Raw genomic sequence first — 23375 nt, forward strand, 5'->3', positions numbered from 1 at the left:
GATTTTTCTTGGACACGCGTAGAGGTCGCGAATGTGCAGGCGTCAAGTTAGGGGCGTTTTGGCGTTTTTTCACGCGCCCATCGCGTTCGGTGTGAACACACGGTAAGGCTAGACAATCAAAAATATATCAAAAAGACTCTGTTTTGCCTTTCTTCAAAGTATGGGTTTAGGGTTAGATTTGATATATACGATGACTTTGACCTCAGAGGGTTAATGCAACTACCTGATAAATAATATGCCTCTATATATGACTAATTGTACATAAAACTTTCTAAGCGGTCCTGGCTCCAGTTTTGCTTTGTGGAATTACTGTTAATGGGCAGGTATTTGTGTATGTAATATAGCCATATAATGTTTGGTCACACCTTGTTAACACTAGGTTATAATGTAGCAATGATTTCAAAAAGCCAAGATGGCCATATTTCTATAATTGAGGCGTGATAACAAGACTTGGTGGTTTTGTCCATCTTTTATATACAGATTTTGGCTGAATTATGGCGATTTTTTTCCTAGTGACATAAAACACAATGTTTTAGTGTTTCTGTGATCTATTTTAAAGAAATATATTCGATTTTTGTGTGAGTAATCTATCAGTATAAATGCACAAAAGACTACACATAGTGGCTTTAAAATGTAATATTACAAACAGGTTAGGACAGCTGTTCCCAAACATGTGCCATGGAAGTTAAAGATGTAGCAGCTTTTCATTTCAGCTAGCAACAAGAGCTCATACTTGCTAGTTTAACTAGTGTCTGTCACTTGAATGAGCTGCTTCAGTGAGTACAATCAAAGTCTGCACACGTTTGACTTCCTGTGACACATGGCTGGAAAACACTGGCTGTTAAGCTCAGACCAAACTCTCTTTGTATGGCTCTGTAATAACCCCTGCCTCCCGCACCCGAACCCCAACTCAAACAAGAACAATGCACATCGCTCAACCATTTTCTGCCCAGGCAAAATTAGACAGCAAGCAGAAATAAAACACAATGGCTGACTGGAGTCTAAAGTCTAATGTTTACACAATCCTGAATTCAAAGTAAACATGTCAGTGTAATTTTCCCCAGCTTTCAGTCAGAAGACAATAGCAAGTGCAGTGCACCACCTCATGCTTCACACACTGGTATCAGTGTGTGTGTGTGTGAGTGTGTACAGGAGAGTGAGTGTGTGTGTGCATTTCTGCATTGTCCCAAACATTCTCATTGTCATGTCAGAATGCATATACAACAGAACCCCCCCACCAAAAAAATGGTTAAATGGTGAAATGAGCTTAAAGCAAACCCCCCCCCCCCAAAAAAACTCAAACCAATGGAAATCAAAAAGTTGAAGTAAGAACAAATTGGTTTTAAGAGTGATAGAGAGCAACATTCATTCCAGTCTCTTAAAGGCGAGCAGGTTGCGTTTAAGTTTGTGCTTTAGGGGTTTGGTCCAAACCTTGCAGGCCACCCTATGTGGGCACTTCTTGCCAAGGCCCAGAGGAGGGGAGATAACTCGCAATAAACTGTACATATCCTTATAATGTATGCGCCCGCTGCAAGAAAAATACAAGGAGGGGAGGTTAGGTGAGGGAACACACAAAATACAGAGAGAGAGAGAGAAAAGAAATACAAAGGGAGCAGAAAGAAGAAAAAGAAAAAAAAAGCAGAAAGATTCAGAAAATCATCTTTAGCATGCACGCTCAAAATTCACAGGGGAGAAGGGAGGGTCACATTCATCTCAACTTTGGAAGAGAAGGCATTTAAAGTTATGAGAGAGAGAGAGGAAAAAGAGAAATAGATGCTTGGAAACTGCTCAAGCAGGCCAGCCTTAACTGTCCCACTCTGAACTATCATCACACGTTGTAGATCCCATTTGATCTGCACGCTTCTCGGATAAGACATCGGCACGACAGCAGTCTTTACCCATTTCAGGGCAGGAGAGAAAGTCAGGGGTTAAGATGTTACTTTGCATTCAGCAAAAGACTATTTATACATTTGTGTAGATCAGGGGTGTCAAACATAAGGCCCGGGGGCCAGAATTGGCCTGGCAAACACACCAATCTGACCCACTGGACAACTTTGGAAAATGTGAAGGAGGCATAAATTTTGGACTTTAAATTTTGGAGTCATGCTGAAAGATTGCTTTCATTTACTACAGCACCATGTTTTTTTTTATCATGTGGAAAAACTGAGAAATATTGTTGTGTTTGCATACTAAACAAATGTCTGTCCTCCTCCAGAAAATCTTATGTAGACAAACGCGCGCTGCAACTTCTTATCTGGTGCGCGTCTTTTATTTTGACAGAGAATGCTCAGCTGCGGACCACTTATGTGCACCCCTGTTTATATGGACGTTACCCTGGAAGCATTATAATGGTAACAGTACAATGGTATTCAAAAAGTTGACAGTATTATTTTGTAAGACTTTAATATAATACAGTACTATAAGGGTTTTTTTTACACTAAGAAGCCATTTTTGGAGGTTAGTGTAGGTACACGGTAAAATAATAGTATATCGCTGTAAAATCAGAGAACTTTCCAACAGTGTGCAGTGTGTGTTTTAGTTGTATTTTTGTGTGGATTTGAGTCCACCTGTGTGTCACTCACCAGGCGGCAGGGTCGTACTCGGCCCATATCCTTACATACTCATCCAGGTGATGAGGCCCCAGGATGGAAGAGTCTCTAGTCAGGTACTCAAAATTGTCCATGATGACAGCCACAAACAGATTCAGCATCTGGAACAAGTATGTCGCAAACACAGTGATGTAAAAAATTTCTTCAAACAATAACATACCCTCACTGGCCACTTTATTAGGTACATGTTAGCCCTGGGCTGGACCCATGTTTTGCCTTCAGATCTGGCACAGATTCAACAAGGTGCTGGAAATATTCTTCAGAGATTTTGGTCCATATTGACACGGCAGCATCACACAGGTGCTGCAGATTTATCAGCTGCACATTCATTAAACAAATCTCTATTTCTAGCGTATGCTTGAGGAATGCGGAGGCCATTTATGTACTGATTTCATTTCAAGAAACCAGTTTGAGATGATCTGAGCATGTTATACTGCTGGAAGCAGCAAAGTGGCTGGTGATACGAGGCTGGATGGATCCATGCTTTTATATTCCATTTTATTGTTACAGCAGAAATCAACAGTCCAGGCAACCTTTTATTCACTTCTGTTGAGCCTGTTATAGCCTCAGTTTCCTGTTTCCTGTTGACAGGAGTGCTACTTGTTGTGGCCTTCTGCTTCAAAGATTTGAAGTATTGTACACTCACAGATATTCATACACACCATGGTTGTAATGACTGGTTATTTGAGTTACTCTTGCCTTCCAATCAGATCGAAGCTGACTGGTGATTCTCCTCTGATGTCTGACATCAGCAAGGCATTTGTACCCAGAGAACTGCAACGCACTGAATATTTATTATATATATTAGAGATATTAAAGATGGCTGTATGGGGAAATCACGGTAGATCAGAGGTTTCTGAAATACCCCGTCCAGCCAATCTGGCAAAAACAAAGTGTCTGACACATTAAGCAGATTTTCTTGACCACGTCTGAATGCCTAAATGCGTTCAATCGATTTGATTAGTTGATTAGATATTTGCTTTATCAAACAGTTGAATAGGTGTACCTAACAAAGTGGCGGATGAGTGGAATGGACTGAAATGCTTACATAGTGGCCTTCTTGCCCTACTTAAAGCACTTTCTAGTACAAATTTCACCTAATCAAACACATTCATACAATGCTTTTATCTATACCTAAGCACTTTGAACTAACATTCACACTCTGGTGGATGCATAGGAGTTTTTCGGGTTTCAGTATTTAGCCCAAGAATGCTTTGACGCATCGACTGAAGCAGCCACCGACCTTGTGATTGGCGACCTGCTCTATCACCCATATTTTGATCAACTGCGTAAAAGTGTATCCAGTGGGTTTTCTCACCAGAAAAGAGCACAAGAAGATAAAGGAGACAAAGTATGTGTAAGCGAAGGTGCTGCCACATTCTTTTTTATCATTCCCTGATTCAGGATCACACTCCTTCCTATCCAGGCAAGCCAACATGATCTCTTGCCACGCTTCACCCGTAGCACTCCTATGAGAGACATTAAAAAAAGAGGGCGTTGTACACGACTTGATATGAACACAGAAGATTATTAATATAGAAGATATGATAACATATACAATAGCACATCAGTGCTACTGTCCTGCTTCTAAGGAGAAAAAGACTGAGCGTCAACAGGAGAAGAAGAGAGGAAGTAAAGTCTTACCTGAACAGCAGCATTAGGGCCATGAAGAAGGTTCTGAAGTTATTGTGTTCATTGATTCCATCATCCTCAGTTAGTTTTAAGTTCCCAAACAACTACACACAAACAGCAGTCAAACAAGGAAAAATCAAGAAGTTTAGGCAACGTCGTTACAACAGGAACTGCCTTGTTGCAGCGTTTTCAGCACATTAACACATCAACAATAGATATTCTGCAGCACTCGACTTTTAATTGTCAATTTGCACATCATTTTCGTTGTTTAAGTTTTATTCCTACTAAATATTTTCATTTTTAAAAACATTTTCTTTATTCATATGTATTGCATTATGACTAAACCCTTAAAAGGAAACAAATAAGCAAACAAATAATACACAAGGTTTAATTTGGATGATCCCCCCTTCGTTATCATCTGTTGCATCTGTGGACAGACTCCAGGGATAAGATAAGATAACCTTTATTAGTCCCAAATTTGTTTTGTCACAGCAGGAAGTGGACAGTGCAAAAGTTATATAGCAAAAATTAGAATACAATAAGAATAAAATACTGTACACAACTGTACAGAATAGAATACAAAAAAAATACTATATACAGTAGAATGAATAAATAGAATAAAATATACAATAGGATAAAAATAGAATACAAATGCTTAATACAACTGAGTAAAAATACAACTTTGTCAGAAAAAGAGTATTGCACTTAGTGTTATTGCACATGTGTGGATGTGTGTGTTTGGTCAGTTTGACAGCAGTGGGGAGGAAAGACCTGCGAAATCTCTCCGTCCCACACCGTGGGTGCTGCAGCCTGACACTGAAGGAGCTGCTCAGTGCTGTCAGAGTCTCCTCCATGGGGTGGGAGATGTTGTCCAACAGGGATGACAGCTTAGCTACCATTGTCCTGTCACTCACCACCTCCACTGGGTCCAGAGGGCATCCTAGAACAGAGCTGGCTCTCCAGATCAGCCTGTTCAGTCTCTTCCTGTCCCCAGCAGAGATGTTGCCACCCCAGCAGACCACACCGTAAAAGATGGCTGAGGCCACCACAGAGTCATAGAAGGTCTTCAGCAGTGGGCCCTCCACGCCAAACGATCTGAGTCTCCGCAGCAGGTACAGCCTGCTCTTCCCTTTCCTGTAGAGGGCGTCTGAGTTATGAGTCCAGTCCAGTTTGTTGTTCAGATGAACACCAAGGTACCTGTAGCTGTCCACAGCCTCAATGTCCATACCCTGGATGTTCAGTGGTTGCAGTGGAGGATGCTTGTGTCTGCGGAAGTCTACCACTAGCTCCTTGGTTTTACTGGTGTTGACCTGGAGGTAGTTCAGCTGGCACCAGTCCACAAAGTCTTGGGTCAGTCCTCTGTACTCCTTGTCGTCTGCATCAGTGATGAGGCCGACTATTGCAGAGTCAACAGAGAACTTCTGCAGGAAGCACTGGGTGGAGTTGTGGGAGAAGTCTGCAGTGTAGATGGTGAAGAGGAACGGAGCCAGAACCGTTCCCCGTGGGGCCCCCGTACTGCAGAGGTTCTCACATACTGTGGTCGGTCAGTGAGGTAGTCCAAAATCCAGGTAGTGAGGTGATGGTCCCCTCCTGAGTTCTCCAGCTTGTCCTTCAAGACCGAGGGAAGAATAGTGTTGAAGGCACTGGAGAAATCAAAGAACATGAATCTCACAGTGCTTCCAGCGGTCTCCAGGTGAGCGAGGGAACGATGTAGGAGGTGAATGACGGCATCATCCGCTCCAATGCCAGGCTGGTAGGCAAACTGAAGTGGGTCCAGTGATGAGCTCACCAGGTGCCGAAGCTGAGCCAGGACCAGCCGCTCCTGCTTCATTTGGATTGGATCTCTTCAAGTTAGAGGTACAACAATATGCATGCTTGTTCAACATGCATGGGGCTGTGCACTGTTAATTCATCCTACAGGGTCAGAATGTCAGTGCAGATTTCTACTGTCCAGAGACATGTGAGGGAGAAGATTAGCCATAAAAGAACTGAACCGCACTGGTATACAGCACTTTAAAAAGGCAGGAGATTTTTGATTTCCCCCCTTGCAACTTTATCCTCTTTCTCAAAAGCAAATTTAAGTTGAGATGTGACGGTTTCGACCCAAAAAAGTAGATGCAAAAGTGACACTCCCACAGTGGCATCCAGAAACAGCAGCACCACTGGAAGCAGACAACCTTACAGCAAATATTTTGATCACACCTTGCATTTTTAATATTGTACTGCAGTATTTATTTGCCAGCTTATTTTGCAGATTTTACGTCTATATACTAAACCTATAATGAAACCCTTGTGATGACTTTTTGAAGCTTAAAGCAGCTCATTACCTCACCCTGCCTTTGACTTGAGATTAGTATGTATACTTTGCAGTGCAATTTATACTATGATGTTTAAAAAACTTAAAGGAACACGTGGTCATCACAGTTAAACACAAAGTCAAACATCAGCTATATGAATCTGTCTAGTTAGTTATGATGCAACAATATTTTTGGCAGTTCCATCCATTCATTTTATTCCACTCCGCTGAGTTGCGGACAGCCTGATATCCCCCAAGTTTAACTGACTTGTGTCACACTGTGATGATGGAGTGTTCCCTTAGCGGTTCTGAGTATATGTATATGACATGTTTTATGAGACGCACTGTGACTGCACAAGAAGATCTTTAATTTAACCTCTTTTTATCTTACTTGCACTTCTATGATGTGTAATGTAAGTAAACCTTTGGATACAGGATAGACACTTCTATCCTTTGTGAACAAATTCTGTGTTGTTCACACTGTTGCTGAAGCATTTAACTGTCCCAACCCATCAAATGTAAAAATCTCAGGACTCTGTAAGCAGTACTCACCTGCATGCCAATGATGGCATAGATGAAGAACAGCATGGCAATAAGCAGGCACACGTATGGCAAAGCCTAGCATGGCAGATAGGAAACACTTTTTAGTCCCATTAAGTGTATTGTGACATGTGCATACCTTTTGATTGTGTCATTTATTGACTGAATACCTTGAAGGACTGGACGAAGGTCCACAGCAAGATGCGAATGGTCTCTCCCTGTCTCAGCAGCTTTATAAGGCGAGCTGCTCTGAAGAGCCTCAGGAAGCTCAAACTGAAGGCATTATTCTAGAGCACAAAGGGAGAACACAGTGAGTTTCACCGAGTATGCCGCACCTGCACAGCATTCCTCTAACAAACAGAAAAAACAAAATCAACACTTGAAGAAAGAGAGGACAAAGAAAAAGAGAGAAGGGAAGTCAAAACCAACTAAATGAATGCAACTGCAAACATAACGGCTCTCAGTAAAAAGGCTGAAGGGGAAAAAAGACAGAAAGGAAAAAGGAGGAAGGAAAAAAAAGAAGAAGAAGAGTTGTACGAGTTTAAAGGTCATCATCCAATCTGATACAACAAAACAGTTTTTTTAAGAGAAAAAAAATGCACTGATCTCTGGGGAGGGTGGGGGCAAGCAGGCCACATCAGATGGAGCATAGTGCAATGTGCCTGTCAACCACACACACACACACACACACACACACACACACACACACACACACACACACACACACACACACAATGACAAACCCTAACAGAGAATGGCTTGAGTTTGCTCCCATCTAGAGGAAGCTAGGTTGCTCTCTGTTGTCTCTAGAGGAGAACAACCAATCAGTATTTGACAAACCTTAATTTAGAGTGACATTACGATATAGATGCCTGTATGTCCTAAAGATTTTGGTATTTTTTGTTCCCTTTTGAAAAGAACTGATAAGTTAAATGTAAAATATGTGATTCTTACTGCTGGGATCTTTGCCAATGCCCTTGGGAATTTGTACTGAGCCTATTTCTGCTTTTTTGGCATGTCACACAGAGAAAATATTTCACACACAACAGCCAAACTCTGGTGAGGCTCTGGCATTTTGTCGTTCAAAGGCAAGGCAAAAAGAGGAGGATGAGGAAGAAGTGGTATAGAGGAAGGCGTGGGAGAAGGACCAGAGAGCAGCCTCAGTTCAGGCAGCATACTTTAGGAGAAAGGAGCTGGCCGACATGCAGTCCAGAGAGGGCCACTGGTGCAGATTGTACTTTTAACTGTATTTGAAGATTTAATACTCTGATACATTTGTGTGTGATACATTCTTGTGAGGAACACAGACATCTCAAACTACAGAATTCAAATATAAAAAAGTTTGGCTTTGCCTTGTAAGCAATATTTTTTTTAAACTGTCCACCTCGTGTTCTTAATCAGTAACCCTGGCAAGAAATTTACCAAACTACTGGAACTTTTATGGATGAATCTATAGACTGTATATAAAAGATAACACCTGGTAATCTTGGCCCAGGTGTAATGACACGGTGGCCATGTGCTATGAGCTTGTTGCCTGTAAAATGGTTACTAGACTGATGGTCAGCTGCTGTTTTTGGAGCAACTTTGGTGCATCAAGATGTTAACAGAACGGCAATAGGATGGAGTCACTGTGCAATCATTTTTCACTATTTATTGGGGTCAAGTTAGCAAATACATGTAATCTATTTGTAATAATACAGAAATAATGTGTCTAGTGTGGTTTAGTGGGGTAATTCGTTTTTTTACAGGGCAGGATAGGTCTGAATAATGTTTTTTAGTGAATGAAATAATCATTTAAAAGCTGCATTTTATATTTTTGTATAATATTAAAATTAGTTTGATGATCTGAAACATTTAAGTGGGACCAATATGCAAAAAATAAGAAATCAAGAAGGAGGCAAATATGTTTTTACAGCACTGTATGTAGATATTAACAGATTTGTGATTTTCATGGTGTATTATTAAAAATAGTCTGCATGAATTTGCTAACGTGACCTCATTTAATCGTAAAATGATAGTTGACTGAGTCCATCTTGACTCACCTAACTGGCTTCGAAGACGGCAACTGACTGTGATTAGTGGTCGCAGACCTGGTCCAGATCTGGGAGAAGATCCCCCAGGACATTTTGTTATCAGGAGCAAGCCCCACCATTGTCAGGCATGGATACAAGCATGTGGGGGCCAAACAAACTACTGAGTACTATTTCGAACTGCTGCAATAAAGTTTTGGCAAAATTGACTAAAATAGACTAGCGTGCCTCATTATTTATTTTTATAGTGTCTTTTAATTCAACCCTCTTTAGCCTGATAATTTTCATTTCCATATATTAATGTGGTATCCTTCCCCCCCCAAACACATTAGTCCTTATAAGTGTAGATATCCAGCATGCCCCCCCACCCCCTCACCCCACCTAGATCTGATGTGTTTTTAAAGTGTTCCTTTAATTTTTTGGAGGACAAATGTCCATCGACCTCACAGATCAATTTCGTCCCAGGAGCCACCTGAACTATTTTACATTCAGTCCACGCATGAGTGAAGTACTGTGACCAGGAAGTTCAGAGAGTTTAAAAGTCCAACATCCAGAAAGCGCATGCACTGGGTTCAGGATTAAGACTGGCCATGAGAGAGCAGGTGACTGGGGAGCAACAAATGAATCGAGGGTGTGCACAGTCAATGAAGATGCAGGAGAAAGTTTTTGAGAGATAAATTACAAACCAACCGGATTCTACATATGCCAATATGTAGAAAGAGGAATGGGAGGATTTTTGTTTTCATTTGTAGTAAAATGTGAGTGGGTGAAAGATATTTTTTGGGGGAGGAGGGGAGAAGGTAAGTGGGTGGGTTGGCGGGTGTTGGTTGTGTGTTTTATTTGGACATGGAACACACACCATCACCATCATCATCATCATCATCACAGGACCACCACCACATGTCATGGTGCAGCATGGATGGAGAACACGATGAAGGATTTCATAGTGCATTTTGATTGGATGGATTTTATCAGAGGAGGAGGGAGTGGGAGGGGCGTAGGGCGCCAACAAAGTAGAGAGGTTTAAAGAAAGCATGTGAAGAGATAGAAGAGGAAGACAGAATCAATATGGGCGTCATCACAAAAGCACTGAAACACTTCAAGACAACAGCAGTTCATTTGGGAAAGAGTAAGTTCAGCCTCTCTTCTTTTCCAGCTTCCATTAACCAAAGTTCATTTATTTGAAGTCAAAGGCAATTTGGTGCTCCATATTTTTTATTCTTTGACACTAGTGGAGTAGGTGTGCATGATTCACAACTTATACAAGCCCTCACTGACAGAGATAAGCTACAAGAACTCCTCTCCCTTTTGAAGCCAACTATCTTCAGGTGAGCAAAGCCAGGGGCTGTGACTACAACATGGGTGCAAGATGAAACTATGACAAAGCAGACAAAGCAGCTAGAATATGGGTTTGTGAGATTTGCGAAACATTGCACCCTGTTTTTATTTACATGTTACACAAGGTCCCAACTTTTTTGGTATTGGTGTTGTACAAAAGAAAGAAAAAAAGAAACAACAGCTTCCTTTTAAAACACTAAACGGAAGAATCCGGATATTTGCTTGAAGTGTTATTATTTGTCCAGATCCTAAAACTAGACAAAAATGAATCGACCTCTACATACATTAGTGTTTAGTCATTAACTTGAAAATGTCTGGGATGCTCTTGAGTTGACTGGTGTTTCGTGCCGTTCTGTTTAGCAGATATGTCAAATCTTTAACAATGAACCAGACACAAAGCAAGCCAAGATGTTAAAGAGAAAAATAATAATCTTATTGGGTTTTTTTCTTTCTGTAAATATACAGCCAGCTCAGTTAACTTTAACCAAAAGCTGTTTTTGGCTATGTATGAAAATTCACAACAAAAGTAAGTGTTAGCTATTATGAACACTCAAATTTACTTGCGAAGCCAGTAACCAGCAGTTCAACTGCTACCACCTGGCAGCATCCTGACAAGAAATCAATCAGCTGTCTGAAACAATCAGTTCACTGTTTGAAGCAGCATAGGTGTCAATTAAGGCCTGTTCACATACAAATGTGGCTCCTCCAACACGGCCAGAGGGTGTTTTTAATCATCTGCAAACACTGCTAGATGGCAGTACTTAGCACAGTTACTGCTAATCTAGTCAGTGTGAATGAGAGGAAGACTTAGTAGAAGAAAGCCTGATGCCAAATTCAAAACACACCAAGCAAAAATGATACAACAGCTGGACAGTGAAGAGAGGCTGAAACTTCTACTGAAGTACTGGTCTCATATCCACACTTATATTAACTCATATGTACATACTATTACACATACAAGTACCAACAAACTCACAGGTAACATCGAGAGACTGCTCACTGAAGACAGGTTCAAAATGAGCTAGAAACAACAGCTGCACCGTGATACAATGTTCACCATCTACCGTAGCTTCCATAATAGGAGGAGCAGCCAGTGACTGCCTTCTTTTCTTTAAGTCCCACTTTTGCAAATGTGCATCTATATAATGTGAGGACACTTTTTTGGGTTGCAACCTACTGATCCAGATTACTTTTAATAAATTATCTCTGACAAGTCTAAAAATCAGTCCGAAGCTATTATTTATCTATGATGGACTGATGACTTCAGAAGGCTAAGCAAGATTTATGGAAGGATTCCTCATAGTCTTGCTGAAGCCTTAATATTGAATATCTCTTGCATCTAAAATAGTTTAATATCTCATGAATAAATTGCTTTAATACAGGCCATGACTTAATAATTCTGTCTGTTAGTGGTTTCAGTGAGGCCTTGGGTAGTGATTGCCTCATTTTAAGGACTTCACAGACGTCTCCAAAGGCCAGTCACCACATGTGCAAAAAAGCTGGCTTTTCCTCTGAGCCTCTTTTATATTCGACAAATCATTCTTTATTGTTCATTTGGGCCAAACACCGTACAGCACTTACCCCAAATTCTGTCACTAATATGTCAGTGATGCTTCCAAGGACAGACACAAAATCAAAAATGTTCCAGGCATCTCTGAAGAAATTCTGTCAGGTAAGAAAGACAACAAAACGAGAGATGTTTAAAGATCTGCATCTTTCACAACCTAAAGCCAGAAAGAGGTAAGGAGCCCCGATCCAATAGTGCTGATGTTACAGTAGAGACAGGGCGAAAGGAGGCTGCTAGCATGACTACTGCTCCACACGGTGCACTCTGGGTTTCTCCAGAAAAACATGATCTAGATCTGCCTCCCAAAATAACCTGCTTTATTAATGAATAATAGGATGAAATATTGGTGCATATAGACTGGGTCAGCCTACATAAGGAAAGTGTGTTTTTGTGTGCAGGTCGTTTTCATTTAAAGTCTCACCAGAGGGCCGAATGCTATGATCTTGAGCACTGATTCCAAGAAAAAGAAGGTGGTAAACACAATGTTGAGGTTCTTCAGGACATTATTGTAGACCATCGATGCACCTTCGAACTGCAGACACACACATAGACAGGAAAGCAATGAGAACGGCATTAGTGACATATGATGCATTATACTTCACTCAGAGGGCGACTTCTACCTTCATCATGAGGACGATGGTGTTGAGCGCGATTAGAGCCATGATGCTGTACTCAAAGGGCGGAGATACCACAAACTGCCACATACGATACTGGAAGCTCAGTTTGTTCTTTGGCATGTGGCGAGTCAGAGGCCTGGCATTGATGGCAAAATCTATACAGGCTCGCTGGATGAGGAGAACAGAGGGGAGGCGTGTTACGGTTAATTTACTTTTGGGACAAGACATCTGAAAAAGCACAAAGCAACTTTAATCTCTCTCCACACCTCATTTTTTTCTAAGCTGTAGTCCTCCATCATCTTATCCCCCTGTTCCTGGAAGGTGATGATGATGAGAGCCACAAAGATGTTTACAAAGAAGAAGGGGAAGACAACGAAGTACACCACGTAAAAGATGGACGTTTCCATCCTGTAACCTGGGCTCGGGCCCTGATTCTCAAAGGTGGAGTCCACTGAGTGCTTCAACACCCTAAAAAAAGGGAGAGATGGAGGAAAAAGGCTAAATAAAAATGTACTGATACATATATTATCATCCCCAGTGGCTCAGTTTCACTCATTCAGTTCAGTTTTACATTTTATTTACATACAGCAGCACCAAATTCAAAAATTCAAATTCAAATTTTATTTGTCACGTACACAGTCATACAGAGTACGATATGCAGTGAAATGCATATATTAACGATCGTTGCTTAAGAGAAAAGAAACTTTTTGTGTGCTGAAGTAAAACTCTCGCTGTCACAAAGTAAAATTTGTATATCAGTAACAAATTTGATCAAAAAATGAGTTTATTATTTGTGTGTGGGTTTCTGTGTGTGTTTATAATCCACTCACTGTGGCCAACCCTCTCCAGTTGAGACGGTGAAGAGGGTGAGCAAGGCCCAAGCCACGTTGTCGTAGTGGAAATCGTACTTCTTCCACTCCCGCTTTTCAGCTTTAACTTCATCTTTCTCATATACCAAGTACTCGCCCCTGGTGAGATGGCACAACATGTTTTTTTAAATAATACAAACACATGACAAACATCAGCCAATATGTAAAAATGTACGTTCACAAAAGCACCATAGCTATATGTATACTCATACTTAAAGGTACATTTCTGCTTTGTTTATATTTGACATAATAATAAGTTGGTTGGTTGGCCCAGTGTTCAGTAATGGCATTTTCCTATTGAAAAAAGCAGAATGTATTATGATGCCGAGCAAGCTCCTCTAGGTGGCAGTATAGCCATAAAGACTGTAACATTTATTTCTTGGTAACCAAAGACCGCCTCCCCAGAGAACATCTGAACCCACCTGCAGTCGCGCTCAAACTCCTTGGATTCATCTGTGCAATGGAAGAAGTGACCTTTGAAGAGCTGAACGGCCACCACAGCAAAGATGAACATAAAGAGCATGTAGACAATCAGGATGTTCAACACATTCTTCAGAGAGTTGACCACGCAGTCGAAGACAGCCTGCAGGGCAGAGATGGAGACATTTACAAATGTAATGAAGCCGTCTGAAAATTCTTAGGAGATGGCAGAGACAACTTTTAGAAAAGATTTTTAAAATGTAATTAAATTTGTTTGTATTTATATAGCGCCAATTCAAAACAACAGTTTTGAAGTGGTTTTATATTGTAAGATAAAGATGATACAGTAATAGACAGAAATTTCCAACAATCAAATGACCCCGTCTGAGCAACTGTACATGGCAACTGTGGGAAGGAGAAAGTCCCTTTTAACAAGAACCGGGCTCAGGGGAGCCATGTGCCCCACGGTTAAGGGTGATTAACTATAGTTAATTAAAACCAGGAAGTCTGTAAATCATCACAGTGTTTTTGCACTTTGGGGTAACACATTTCAGCTAGTTTACAACCTGTAGGATTATGATCCCCAGACAGATGTTGTTTTTCCCTCTTTTGGATACATTTTCAGCAATTTTGTCACAGTGGAGGAATTCAGTGAGTATTCAGTGAGTATAATGTCACCTGGGAAAATAAAAGTGATGGGCAAATGGCTCTACCTTTAACTTGGGGAGACGTTTGATGGTCTTAAGAGGTCGCAGCACCCTCAGCACACGAAGGGATTTGATTGTACTGATGTCTTTACTTTTGTTATTCCCCCTAGAGTTGATCCAAGGAATGACAAAAAAAACACAACGTTAGAAAAACATCTCAGCACCAAGTGGAGAACTGATGGGATGAAACAAAGAGCTCTTACCAAACCCTTTGAAATTATTCAACAATTACATTTGATAAAGGGATGAGGTGGGGTGAGGGACATTTTCATTAACTTTAATTTATCTTTTAAACATAACTTCTGTGTGGAAAACTAAAACAAAAACATATGATACGGCCTTGTATAAAAATCATACACATAACATTTGTGCGGACAGTCGCTTCTTCTGCAGGAAAAGAGAAACTTTGAACTGCACGTCAAACATGAAACCGGTGGGAGAGAACGTGTTCGGTTGTCTGACCGTTTGGTTTCATGGACATCGAGAAGCATCGCGACCTTTTCTTAAATTCTTCACTATCACACAACAAGACATTCACTCATTCCATACTGACAGGCATCTCCCGGCAGAGTGCCCAGCCAAACCTCTTTCTTTCTTTTTCAGTCATGCGCTGTTAGGTTCTCCAGGAGAAATGGATGTTTCGATTTGGCAGCATGAAACGTGAACTTTAAGTATTACATGGCTAGGATTATTTTTGATATAATCCTGAATTTGTTAAAGTTTAATGGACGTGTCTCCGATACGTTTCACATAGCTTCGTTTTTGTTAAAATCAGCTGTCACGTTTTGGATTTCTTGAAAGAGACGAGGGCAGTAGACAGAGGCTATGTGAGACACTTTGGACATGTGACGTTGCTAGCAGAACACAATATCACATGTCGTAACACAAGCAAACACCAGGAGTGTTAAATGAGCCATGAAAGTGACCAGAGGAAATTATCTTGGGCTGAAAGTCAAGCGTTCTCAGTCCTGTGTTTTTAAATGCTTGTTTATGCCTGAAATCTATAGCTAAACATTTATTTGTGATTTGTGTACCCATATACCAATATCAGTGAAGAAAAAATGAAGGTGCCAAGGAACTAAATAGCTCAGTTGATCTTAACAGTAAGTGGATGGGCCACTTTGGGTGACAAAAACCAGAGGCCGGAGGCACTGGAGGCTTGCCAAAGCCAGTGCAGAAAAGAGGTCGTCCATCAAGAAGGAGCTCTTTAACTATGAACTCAGTTCCTGTGACAGAAAACATAAGACAATTCAATTCTTTGCTGATTGACTGAGTTGGAGCCTTGGCAGTTCTTCGTGTCTGCACAACAGGGTTTGTGTTGGTGCGTGTGTGTGTGAGAGAGTGGGACTAAATCGATAATCAATAGGAATTCCCCTTTGAAGTTGACTCCAGGCAGCTTAGAGTATTAGAGTAAAGCCAAGTAAGGCCAAAGGTGCTGGGAATTAACAATATCCCTGCACATACAGACACGTACAAGATCTCACACATGCACACTAGCATAATAGCAAAGGCAGCAGTCCTTTTAGTTTAATGACTGACATATGATTAAATGTTTTTGGTATTCTGCCAAGTAAAATAATGTATGACAGAAAGGGGAGCTCGTTAAAAAGCGGAATAAAGTTAAATATAGTTAAACACCTGTGATCTGTCTTGCATTTCAATGTGGGATTATCTATGACATTATCTATTGATAGAAAGTTGCCTAATTTAGCCCAAAGGCACATCTATAGTAATAGCCTGTATTTCACCTTCATCTGTGTAGCAACACAACCACACCAGTAGAGTCTTGCAAATATTCTACATTTTCTGGGTGACAAAACAAAAGATACCAGACTCAACACAATGGGTTTTCCTGACCACCAGATGTGTAACAGCCACAGAATGCACTTGCTCAGAAGCTTTGCAGCGGTGTTTGTAAGTTGTAGAACAATAAGTTTTCCCGTGGGAGTTGCAAATTTTGCAAAACCACATGACCTTGCCTCGATCAGGTGCAAAAAAAAAAAGCCAATGTGACATTTAATCTGAAGGCCACCAGGACGCAAAAGACTTCTAGTCGTCAAAGGAGCTTGCAAAGAAAAGCGTCAAATGGTCAATGGTCAAATGGTCAAATGGTGGAGAGTCCCAGATATATCTGGGACTCTCCACCATTTGACCTTAGAACTGAAGAAGCTTCTCGGATGAGAGGTGAAACGTCTTCAAGTAACTTAAAGAAGTCCAGACGCTTTTCTTTGCAAGCTCCTTTGACTACGATGACCTGGATGACTGAGAACCTTCACAGACAAGACTTCTAGTCCTACAGAAGGACTACTGATCACAGGCTTTCCTGCTGATGGCAAAAACGCTCATCTTGAGGCTTCAAAACAATGGCCGGTGTAATTGTAGCTACATGCATCTTTTATAGATTCAATTTACTGGTTAGGCTCTGCATTTCCTTAACCCACCACTTGGGGCTGGCTCCTAAAGTGAGTTGCGTGCTAAAATGTCTAACTGTTGAGCTGAGTATTTATGGTTGCACCAAAAATTTGTTTTGGATGAAATTCCAGCAGGTATCAGTGTTTCTAGGATACACACCCATTCTTTTCACTAGTATAGAAAGTTAAGTTTTATATATTATTTTTATATGTTTCCACAGTTAAAAAAGGCTATTTTCTGTGAATTAACAAAAAGCTTTCTGATTTATAATTACAGAACAGTCTGGCCAATGAGCCACCAGAGGTTTTTATGTGATTTTGCACATTTATTTCTTACAATTTAAGCCCAAAGAGCCATGCACTTAGTTTTTTATATTAAGATATCTTAGGGATTCAACTTATTTACACTAACAGGAAGAGTTTCATCAGTCCGGTCTACTTGAGATGAAAGCGGGCTCCATGTGGCCCATGATGTAAAATGAGTTTGACATTCCTGTCACATGGTTTGTAGATGTACCTTGTAATGAAAATTTCATAGCCTTATTTAATAGAATTACACTCCATGCTTTTGTCTAAATTTGGTCACTTCTGGGACTGAAAAACAAGATTTTGGAGAAAGACATAGCAAGGCTTCAAAGTGCAAATTCAAAACGCTACGGATGACAGCATGATGGCTATGTCTAAGGTAAAAAAAACAAAAAACATTTGCTGTTGCAATTTAGCCAAAACAAAAACATAAATTCTAGGAAATTAGGTTAGAATACAGGCCAATAACAGGGAGGGACACACGCGCAGAAAAGGTTTATAGCCTCCTTTAGAAAGAGCTTACAAAACGACAGTGGGGGTGGGGTGTCACTTTGATACTATTGTTCTGGTAATTTTAAGTTGTGCGTTCATTAAACAAGGTATTATTACAAATCAAAGCCTTTAAGTCAAATCTACTGAGGTGTTTAGATGGTTTCCTGTGGTTTGTGGACACAGCGGTGGAAACGAGAACAAGTGGAAATGATACGGCGAGAATGAGTATGGATGACAAGAACAGTAAAGAAAGAAAGAGAGAGAAGCCAATTTGACCCGGTGATGGAGAAAAGAAGACAGCAGGATAGAGCAGGGCAGAGGAAGGACTTTACCCGCTGACGCTCCTGTTGAGTTTCCCCGAAGATGGAGACAGCAAGAGTCAGGGACAGCGACAGAAAGAAAGACCGAGAAAGAAGACGAGAAAGAAAGGAAGAGGGGGAGGGAAGGGAAAAAAGACATAGAAAGACACAAGCACACGCGCACACACAGATACACACACATACACAAAGAGGCCAACAAAGACAGACACAAGAGAGAGGGGGTTTGGTAGAAACAGGAAAAAATACATTCACATGAGAGACAGACAAAAAAGGACAGCAAGATGGGCATACCTGCATACCCGATTACAAATACACACCCTCCACCCATCAACACACACACGCATGCACACAGATTATTCCTTTCCATGCCCACCTCGTCTCCATAAAAAACACTGAGTGGGATACCGAAATACCTGTCAGCTAGAATATCACTCAAAAGTTTAGTGTAACTTATCAGAAATACACTATACTTAATGACTAAAGGAATCACTAATCATATATTACTTATGATTCTTAATGGAATATGTACATAGGTACACAGAAGCCCATTTTCAGTAACCACCACTCTGTTTTTCCAGCAACACATCGCATTACCTAATGCAAATTCCATCCATCTATTTTCTTATCCATGTGTCCAACCCTAATGTAAGCTTATTATATTAAAATGATTATTGATCTGAATATTTATTGAGCCAAAAACCACTTTACATTTGGCTCGTTGGGGCTCTGTAGCATTAGGCAATGTTGGCTTAATTACAGTCTTAAATTTTCACCTTGAAAAAAAAACAATTTCTAGTTTAAAAAAAGATTTAAAAAGAAAGTTTGCAACAGGGTGTACGACTCCTTTGAGAAAAACTGGTGGTGTTCTGTGAAGGACGCACTACAGGCTGTCACATGATACCGTTCATTCCTTTGAAAAAATAATACTTTCATATTTTTCATTTTTTGTCATTTTGAGACAATAATTAAACACATATTCTCCAAACCAACTAGCAAGTGTTCTTTTTACTTTTCTTTTTAGATCAGCACAACAGTTTTCAGTGCTGACCAAACTGGAAAATGATTTCTAATCATCGGTTCCTTTGAAAGGATTGTACTGATATTTATCCTTAAGCTGCTTTACTTGATTTAGCTTAATATTTTCTGTTTAACTGAGCTCCTTTTCTGAGCTTCCTGAGCTATGTTTTTGTCCAGGGAACACACTGGAACAGTGCTGGAATGAGTCTTTTAAAATGGGCTGTATTGCTTTATGTAGATATTCCCTTAAAAATGATAAATGATTCATGGTAACACACATGAACAACCTCACATTTTATACTTAACTGTTTATCAAGTGGTCTTAAGAAATACCTTTCCAGGCTTTCTGCAGATTTCATAAAGTTTTTATTTAACATCGGCTCCTTTTTTAATACTCAATTTTAAGTCCAGTCCTTGTACCTGAGCTTTCTCAGAGGAACGTTTTGGGGTTTGTGTTGTTTCTTTGTAAAACCACTTAACACTGACTGTGAGTTATTCACAGATAAAAACAGCACCTAACTCAAGGAATAAACCAGTGTTGTGGCTACACAATTTTAAAATCATTTGTTCACATTTCTGTAGCTGAAGCTACTAAAAAAGCCAAAGATAACACAGTTTGACATGGAAACAGGGAGAAAATGCCGAGGTGTGCTAAATTACACAAGAACTGGACTGAAAATCAGCGGCGACACATCTTATGGAGTCATAAATCTGAATTCAGACATCGACTTCATCGAAGCAGTCTGGGATCATAGTAATATATTATGCTACTATAATATAAGCACATAATGTAATGCTTTTATATTTTTTAGAACATTTTGGCTCAAATCAATCGAATGCAATAAAAACGGGGGCTGTGTAATTTATTAAATAACACTACAACTCTTTAGAGTAGATTCTGTAACATGACATATAATGTAAAAGATTTACACTTTAAAATAAAATATAATAATATAGTTTTGTTGAGCCTCTTCGTGCCTCCTTACGTTGCAGCAATGTACCTTTTATTCCATCAGCACTGCTTTACTCTCAGGTACCTCATTGAGCTCTGCAGTTATAATAAGAGCACTTCTGTGAATCAGGCCCCCTGCTGAGACTCTAGACGTGCAAATCTTCCCTCCCTCCTGGCTGTCTTTTGCTGTGGCCTGCTGTGCTACCATCTCTATGAAGAATTACCTTCACGGCTGGAGGAGGAAACTCAATTGCTGCATCCATTTACACCAATTCTTATCTTATCACACCATAATGATCAATTAGACCAGGCCTACAGCACAAATTGCCCTCATTAGATCTGCAATCAAATCTAGCGGGATTTTATCAAAGCTTGCTTTGCATGCACATCTACACAGGAGAAGAGAAAGGCGTTAAATCTTTCCAAGTGGCCGGTTCCAGGTTTTCTTGACACGTTAGAGCGCATAGATATATACACAGGACATCCATCACGAGCGGACACTCAAGAAACCAGGATTTGTGTGCACTTTCCCATACACACACACCGTCAACGGGAGAGGAAAGACACTTTCACAGTGTACTGTGAGTGCATGCAAATTTCACTAATGACACTGTATCATTCAGCATTTATTTTGGAGAATGAAAGGTGCCAAAAGCGTGGTTGTTGTGTTCAAAACCCATAAAAATACGAAGCCATTGTACTGCGACCATGCTAAAAACCCCTCTGTACAATGGTTCTGTGATGTACCTGCTTTTAAAGAATGTCATGCGTCAAAGTGGAATTACACAGGTGGGAGTGAAGCCTTCGCCCCCTTAAGTAAAAATGTCTGGTAGCTCAGCCCTGAAGCGGATGGTAGGATTGGGGAGGCAAAGGAGAAAACTACAAAGAGGGCGGAGAGAGGAGGCGAAGGTGTGAGGGGAAATGGTGCGAGAGCATCCTAAAGAGAAACGGGAAGGGTGATTCAAGAAGTAAATAAGGGGAGAGGAGAGGGGAGGAACACCAGTGCAGGGGGGCAGGAGGCATCTTCTTTTCAGTGGCGAGTCATGCTGGGGAGGGTGCAGCAGTGGACTGATTTTTAACTTGCCATTACAAATTTATCATCCATCTGAAACAATTGTTTGTGTTTCTTTCTAAAGTGGTGGAAAATTGTCACCTTTTACTATTTATATATTTTGCTATTTATACTTGTGTGTGTTTGACATTTTCCTTGCCTAACCAAAATAATCTAAAACCCGGGTACTATAAGTGTGTGAATGGGTGGATGACTGCATGTGTAAAGTGCTTTGGGGTCCTTGGGGACTAGTAAGGTGCTATACAAATACAGGCCATTTACCATAGGTGGTGCTGGATTGGTGCTTTTAAAGGTAAAACCAATTAAGACCTTATAATCAATTAGGTATAAAAAAGTTACTATTTTTATTACTATTAATATTATCTGCAGTGCTTCACCAACAGTGTGACAAGTTCAATTTGTAGAGTATCGCCTTATAATTTGATACCCTGTTTTCTCTATGCTATATTTGCCTGCATCTGCAGCTTCCCTGGTCAGCTAACATCTACTCAAATACTGACCAGCGCATATGTGTTCATTCACCCTTCAGCTACACCATAACTAATACTATGTTGCCCTTTCTTTGTCCTCCAAAAATAAGGGAAGGATACGGGACTTCGGGGAGCCTGGGATGTTTGTTAGCTATGCATCTTTTGTTGGTTTGTTGGGAATTTGGAAGCCAGATCAATGCTTCTGGCTTCTTACAGACACACTTCTGGGCAGTTCTTTCCTACCTTATTCACTTCACCTATTAGCTCGTTACATTTTGTGGCTGACTGATATGTATGAATGATTGTACATAGTTGAGCTGAGCTGATTTTGTGATGATTTAGAAAAAAAGCAAGAAATTGTTCACATTGGGTGAGAATTCCACTTTCTGGCCTTATATCACGAATATAATATTTGGTATACTCTGTGTCTTTGGACTCAGTACAAAGTGTCACAAGTTTTGGCATTAAGATCAAATGTGATTAAGTGTCAAGAATTAATCAAAGAATCGAAGGATATGGTAACAGCTAGCATTTGATTTAATCTAACAATGCGCTCGATCTGCCTAATCTGTGTAATCTGTATCGATGACCTAAATCCACAAAATAATAATTTGATAAAACAAAAAAGCTTTAGTACTCTCATCAAGTATAGCTCATGCCATCGTTTTATGGTTGTCAGGATGCTGATTTAATACCAATCCCAGTTTAATACTTGATACTATTTTCGGTACCTCTGCAGTAAAGAAATGAGTAAATGTTCTTTTCTCCTTACGTTATTGTTTTTCTTCATATAACCTGTTTTAAAAAATGTTCTTCATAACAAAATAAATGGTTGGATTGCTGTTGTGATTTTCTAAAAAAAAATAAAATAAGAAAAACAAGAAGCTTCACTTCACGTCACATTCTGATTTCTTACCCCTTAAGTTTTCATGCAGTGGTGCTGTCTCTAAAACACGCTTCATATTTAATCTGAACACTCCCTTACAGTAGCTATTTGCTCAGATACAGATGCCATATTTAGGAGATAATCCTTTGCTTAAAACATCATGAACATAGCTCTTAGTGATGCTGTCTACTGTCCATCACAGCAAGGGTTCATGTAGACACTAAGTAAGACATGCAATAGGCATCCAGAGAGCTGAGGAGAATGCATGTTTTTATTTTCTACCAAACACAAACACACAAATGATCCCTTCAGCTGTATCCATCGCAATAACGTCTACTAAATCATTCCATCCACTACACCCTGCCCCAGCATGCCTTGCTTATTACCCTCCCATGTACTTTCCTGGGTCGTGCAGAAAAAGGAGAGTTAAATACCTGTGCCTCCAGTTTCATTAACATGGTCAGAATGGTGGAGGAGTATGTGTGTACATTTGAGTGTGTGCTGGCAAAAGAGAAGTAAGGAGGGACGCTGAGGAGATGAGTCCTTCCTGGGACAAGTGTTCTTCCAAGTGGCGGATGTAGAGCCTGGGCAATTAAAGGGTTAAAGGTGTCTGGGGCGCCCTCACCCCCACGGAATGACTAATTTTGACCTCCGGACAGGGGCATGGGGAAGAATGACGAGGTGGAGGATGTTGGATACAATGGGTTTTGGAGAGTGGAAGCTTGAATGGTGCATTTGGTGGAATCTGAATAATCAGGAGCGGATAATAGGAGTTGTACTCAACAAAGATTGGAGGTTGTGGTTTGTGGGATTAATGGTAAATT

The 23375-nt window shown here is 40.4% G+C and overlaps 1 protein-coding gene across 1 annotated transcript in view; it reads right to left on the minus strand.

The window, feature by feature from the left end:
• cacna1ab (calcium channel, voltage-dependent, P/Q type, alpha 1A subunit, b) overlaps positions 1–23375 on the minus strand; it is a 192172-nt gene that overhangs the window by 34751 nt on the left and 134046 nt on the right. The window contains exons 28-41 of the mRNA XM_013915592.1: positions 18167–18178; positions 14632–14731; positions 13921–14081; positions 13460–13597; positions 12896–13097; positions 12633–12797; positions 12434–12544; positions 12027–12110; positions 9798–9803; positions 7248–7364; positions 7090–7155; positions 4254–4345; positions 3928–4078; positions 2583–2710 (exon numbers count right to left, since the gene is read on the minus strand). Of these exons, the coding sequence (XP_013771046.1) occupies positions 2583–2710; positions 3928–4078; positions 4254–4345; positions 7090–7155; positions 7248–7364; positions 9798–9803; positions 12027–12110; positions 12434–12544; positions 12633–12797; positions 12896–13097; positions 13460–13597; positions 13921–14081; positions 14632–14731; positions 18167–18178 (1533 nt within the window). The remainder of the gene's footprint in view (positions 1–2582; positions 2711–3927; positions 4079–4253; positions 4346–7089; positions 7156–7247; positions 7365–9797; positions 9804–12026; positions 12111–12433; positions 12545–12632; positions 12798–12895; positions 13098–13459; positions 13598–13920; positions 14082–14631; positions 14732–18166; positions 18179–23375) is intronic.

This window comes from Pundamilia nyererei, unplaced genomic scaffold (assembly GCF_000239375.1).
Source record: "Pundamilia nyererei isolate P.nyererei 1_Seehausen unplaced genomic scaffold, PunNye1.0 scaffold00328, whole genome shotgun sequence".
Taxonomy (NCBI): Eukaryota; Metazoa; Chordata; class Actinopteri; order Cichliformes; family Cichlidae; genus Pundamilia; species Pundamilia nyererei.